General features: G+C 42.8%; 1 protein-coding gene across 1 annotated transcript; it reads left to right on the forward strand.

Moving 5' to 3' along the window:
• Positions 1 to 1606: 1606 nt before the first annotated feature.
• On the forward strand, positions 1607 to 3245 carry LOC110222488 (V-type proton ATPase 16 kDa proteolipid subunit c-like). The gene is made up of 2 exons (XM_021007493.1): positions 1607 to 1620; positions 2582 to 3245. Exons 1-2 carry the CDS (start codon positions 1607 to 1609, stop codon positions 3006 to 3008), a joined length of 441 nt encoding a protein of 146 aa, XP_020863152.1. The 3' UTR covers positions 3009 to 3245.
• Positions 3246 to 5686: the final 2441 nt, after the last annotated feature.

A 5686-nucleotide genomic window follows, 5' to 3' on the forward strand; every position in this document is an offset into this window, starting at 1 on the left:
CTGTAAATCTTGCTAACCTTTTTTCCCCTCAGAATCTCTTCTCCAACCAAAGTAATTGGCTTATCAACCCCTAGCAATTTAACTCCCTCGCCTGTGTTTTTCCCCCCACAAACCATTACTCTTACAGAGAAAACTGTCCTAACCAACAGCTCACACAGAATCATAGACTTTTATTCAATTTTGTGCAATTAAAGAATCATAGAATTAGAGAATCATAGAATTTCATCTAATTCTTTAACTGTACAGAGGGAGAAACTGAAGCTTAAAGAAGACTGAATCTTATTTCCCCAAGATTGCACAATAAATGGTGGGAGAGAAGATAGGCTACTAGACCCATATCTCCTGACTCCTCAGTTCACTGTTTTTCCATACACTATATTGCCTTATACTCACCTACATCTTTTCTCTGCATATCACTCTCTTATTAGATTACCTTTTGTCTAAATAAGAGCAAACTAATTTGGAAATCTTTTTTTCTAGCTTCATTTTTCTTATTTTGTTTCTGATCACTCCCACCTCCCCTCATTCTCTCTGCACATCCTTTAAAAGCTGCTTCAAAACTCATCTGCTCTGTAAAGACTTTTTTGATGACTCCCCATCCAAGCGTGATCCTGCCATTAGTCAGAATTCCATCACCACTGCATTCAGTGGACACAGTGAGAGGATTTTATTAGATGACTTCTATGTCCCTTCCAGTTCTAAACTTCTCTGAGTCTATCTTGATTTCAGCGAAGTATCTGACATAATGTCCCATGATACCCTTGTAGTAAGATGATAAAATATGAGCTCAGGGTAGAACTATTAGAAAGACTTGTAGCTGTTTGAAAAATTACCCAGTGATTGATCAATGCCTCTGCTGTCAAATGGGAGAGTCTCTAGTGGTGGTATCCTGAAGGAGTGTGACTTGACATTGGGTTATTCAACATTTTTATCAGTAAGTTGATGAGGACATAGAAGACATACATCTTCAGATGACACAAGGCTGGGAGGGATAACCAGTTCCAAAAGTGAGAGAAGAAAGATTTAAAGCTCAACTAGATGGAACATTGGAAACAGCTGGAAACTGATATGATGAAATTCAAATTCAATGTATTCCATGAATGCTGTATGTGTAAAGTTTGGCATTTGGGCTAAAGAGAAACTCAACTTTTGGATGATGGTGATTTGAGTCTGATGAAGTTTATGTCAAAAAAGATCCAGGAATTCCTATTATCACAAATTTAGTATGAGCCAAAAGTAATGGTGTGGCTGCTAAACAAACAAACCGTAACAAAAAATGAATACTTTCGGGAGGTCCAGACCAGTGATTTCATTGGTATAGAGAACTTTTCCCCCCTACTGGCAACTCCTCTATAATTTATAGGATTGCCTACGGTCATTAAGAGGAAGTAAACTGACTAACCTATGATCATATGGTCAGAGACAGGATTTAAACCAAGATCATCCCAACTCCATAGCAAACCCTCTACCCATTTTGCCACATCACCTCTCATTGCAACTGAGACTGCATTAAAAAAAGAGCATGCTGTCCACATTGTGCAAACCAATCATCCCATTCTATTTTGTGCTCATTGGATCACATATGGAGCACTGTGTCCAATTCCCCATGACAACAGACAAGTCACTTAGAATTTTTGAGTTTTGCCTATTTAAAAAAAATTGATATTTGAATTTCCTAGCTAGGATAATACATTTAGAGCTAAAAGAGACCTCAGACTCCATCTAGTCCCATCTTCTCATTTTATAGAAAAGAAAACTTGAGGCCTAAAGAAATGAAACGACTTGTCTAGGGTCACAGAGCTGGTATGTAGCAGGGCTGGGATACAAACCCAGGCCCTCTAATTCCAAGTTCTTTCCACAGTACCACACATAAGAGTGGTGAGAAAAACATTGAATAAAATGTTAAATTCCATGTAAATATTACCTATTCTTAGTACTATAATTCTTGGCACCAAATTTCTGGGAGGAATTTGATAAATGGGTCATTACTGAAGGAGGGGACCGAGATGATGTCCAAGATATAACACAAAGGGAAATTAAAAGAACCTGCGGATGTTTAGCCTTGAGAAGAGAAGACCTAGGAGAAAAATGATTGATTTCTTCTGTCACGTAGAGAAAAAAGATAATTCTGTTCTGTGGCGCTCCACAGACCAATTAGTGGAAACTGCAAATAGATTCGGTATCAATATAAAGAACTAAAAATTAGAATTATTTGAAAATGGAAGGTGCTACTTGAGAAGGATGAAGTCACTCACTTTTAACAGAACAGTTCAAGCAGTGACCACTTGTCAGACTGGCTGTGGAAAGAGATCCCCGGGGAGGTGGAAAGAGATCCCCGGGGAGGTGGAAGGAGATCCCCGGGGCGGTGGAAGGAGATCCCCGGGGCGGTGGAAGGAGATCCCCGGGGCGGTGGAAGGGCCTTACCGGGGCGGGAGGGGCCGGTCGGGCCTGCTCTGGGGACCTTCAAACGCCCGTGTCTCCCTCCCACCGGCCTACCCGCCCACAAGCCCCGCGCCCGGGCCTCTCAGCCCTTGGGCCGTTCTCCTTCCAGTCTCCGACCCCAGGCCGACACGTACTACAGTGTAGCACACGCGTCCTTCTTGGCCGTCCTGGGCGCCTCGGCTGCCATGGTCTTCAGCGCTCTCGGTGCAGCCTACGGCACGGCGAAAAGCAGCGCCGGGATCGCAGCCATGTGCGCAGGGCGACCCCGGCTTATCGTGAAGTCCATCGTCCCCGTGGTCATAGCGGGCATCGTCGCGATCTGCGGGCTGGTGGTGGCCGCGCTCATCACCCATTCTCGCACGGCCGGGCTCAGCCTGTTCAAGAGTTGCCTGCTGCGGGGGGCCGGCCTGAGCGTGGGCCTCGCCGTCAGCACCGTGGGCTACGCGGGGGTGCGGCGCACGGCGCAGCAGCCGCGGCTCTTCGTGGGCATGATCCTGGGCCTCGTGTTCGCCGAGGTGCTCGGTCTCTACGGCCTCGTCGTGGCCCTCATTGTCTCCACCAAGTAGCCCCCACCCCCGAAGCCACAGAGTATGATGCAGAGACCAGTCTTGACCACCCCGTGCCTCCCAATTCCTCCACTAATGGCCTGACACTGGGGACAGTTGTCCGACCCGCAGTAGGTCTTGTAAACGCGCAATGTCTTCGTGACGCTTCCACCTGTGTCCACTGCACCGGACTGGACGGAGCCAGACTGGGCCCCGCTGGGGCGGAGGCCTCCTGGGCTCGGCTAGGCAGCCGTGCAACCTCCCTACCTAAGTACCTTAGTGCTCTGTGTATAAAGATGAATTAGAATTGGCCTTTTTCTCTTCACTGGATGTTTATTTATAAATATTTGACGTATTCCAAACGTTTTTGGAACAAGAACTTTCAATTTCCCATGCTATATGTTAATCTTCAATGTAGGCAGATTGTTGCACTGTGGGGTTAAATTATGTCAAGTGCTGAGAAGGCCTTGGATGTGATCATTTGAAATTCGGGATTGCTGTAGTGGCCTGGTATTAGTGATAATGGCAGGATTTGGGCACATGTTGAACATATGTTTCCAGTGGTGCTAGGTTTCACGGGGCCAGGACTCACAGGGAGGTTTCCAAATAAAATTCTGACTGGAAAAAAAAAATGAGCTCAGAGTGGGTAAACTCTAATGCTTTTTCCAGCCTTTATAATCTATGATCCTTTACCCAGTTATTATTATATTTACTTGTACTTGCTTCTGCGTTTTTTATAGTGGTTTGGTGTCAGTCTGTTAGTCATTGTCTTAAGTGTTGGGGATACAACAAAACAAACAAAAACAGCCACTGTTCTAAAGGAGTTCATTCTAGTGGATGAGAAAATAAGCAAACAACTGTGTGCAAACAAGATATATATAATACACACATACATACATATATACACACACATATATATATTTATATAATATATGGATAAATTGGAGAGAGTCTCAGAGGGAAGGATGAGAAAAGGTTTCTTGCAGAAGATGATGCTTAAGCTGAGACTCCAAGGAAACCAGGGAAGCCAAGGAGGGGATGAGGAAAGAGAGAGATCTCCAGACATGGAGGACAGCTAGTGAAATGATGAGAAGTTGGGAAATGTAGTGTCTTGTGCAAAGAATCACTGAATCACACAGTATGTGTAGGGAGGTATTGAGACTGCCAGAAAGAGTAGGAAAATGTCAGTTTAGGAAGGGTTTTAAAAGCCAATCAGAGGATTTTACATCTGATCTGGAGGTAATGGAGCCACTGGAGTTTATTGAGTAGGGTGTTGATGTAGTCAGTTCTGTGTTTTCGGAAGATCACTTTGACAGCTCAGTGGATATGGATTGGAGTGGGGAGAAATTAGTGGCAGACAGATCAACCAGCAGACTATTGCAATAGTCCAGATGGGAGGAGATAAGGGCCTGTCCAGTTTCATAGCCGTGTCAGAGGAGAGAAGGAGGTATATGAGAGATATTATATATTGTTTTGAGTTTAAATAGTATTTTATTTTTTCCAATTCCATGTAAAGACAATTTTTAACATTCATTTTTTAAAAATTGAGTTTCAAATTTTCTCCCTCCCTCTCCTCTTACCTCCCTAAAACAGTAATCGATTTGATATGTTACCTATGTTCAATCATGTAAAACAACTTTTGATATTAGGTATGTTGTGAAAGAAGAAATATACCAAAAGGAAAAAAAAACCGTGAAAAACATGAAAAAAAAACCATAGAAAGTGAAAAATTGTATGCTTTGTTCTGCATTCAGACTCCATCAGTTCTTTCTCTAGATATGGAGAGCACTTTCCATCATGAGTCCTTTGGAATTGTCTTGGATCATTGTATTGCTGAGAAGAGCTAAGTCATTCATAGTCGATCACTACACAACGTTGCTGTTACTGTGTACAACGTTCTCCTGGTTTTGCTCAATTCACTTTGCATCACTTTATGTTAAGTCTTTCTTGATTTTTCTGAAGTCTTCCTGCTCATCATTTTTCATAGCATAATAGTATTCCATTACATTAATATATCATGACTTGTTCAGCTGTTCTCCAATTGATGAGCATCCCCTCAATTTCCAATTATGAGATATGTTGTGAAGGTAAAATTGGCAGGCTACAGATTGGATATGAAGAGTGAGAAAGACTAAGCATCAGGGATGACACTTTTGTTGTGAGCCTGGGTGACTGGGAGGATTGTTGTTTACAATGTCTTCCAGACATCCAGTTAATTTGTCCAATAGGCAGTTGGAGACAAAGTGACTTGGAGGTATGTGCAGTTTAGAGCTGAACAGAGAGATTTGAGAAGCAACTTAGTCTGCCCTCCCAGTTAATCTGTAAACTGTTTAAGGTCAGGGCCAGTGCCTGGCAATTCATTTAGATTCCTCCTAACTAGCCTAGCTCATTGCTTTTCATTATGCAGGTACTCAGAACAGATGTTGGCTGACTGATAATTTATGTAGCTAGAAGCAAGTAAAGCTATGCATGGGAATGAGATACCCCTGATTTGACACTCTTTGATATTTACTTTGTTTGAGGAGTCCATGAATCCCTTTTTCATTTCTCCTGAGACGTTGAATTTGGTCACCCTGTTACAAGCCACACTGCTAGGCACTTTTAGTTTCATTGTATGTCACACATGTAAGGGGGATCCAATGATGAAGATGAAGAGAAGGGAATTTTCAAAATATTTTAATTCAGAACTACTAAAAGAA

This window comes from Phascolarctos cinereus, unplaced genomic scaffold, assembly GCF_003287225.1.
Source record: "Phascolarctos cinereus isolate Bilbo 61053 unplaced genomic scaffold, phaCin_HiC Scaffold_726;HRSCAF=1367, whole genome shotgun sequence".
NCBI classification, from domain to species: Eukaryota; Metazoa; Chordata; class Mammalia; order Diprotodontia; family Phascolarctidae; genus Phascolarctos; species Phascolarctos cinereus.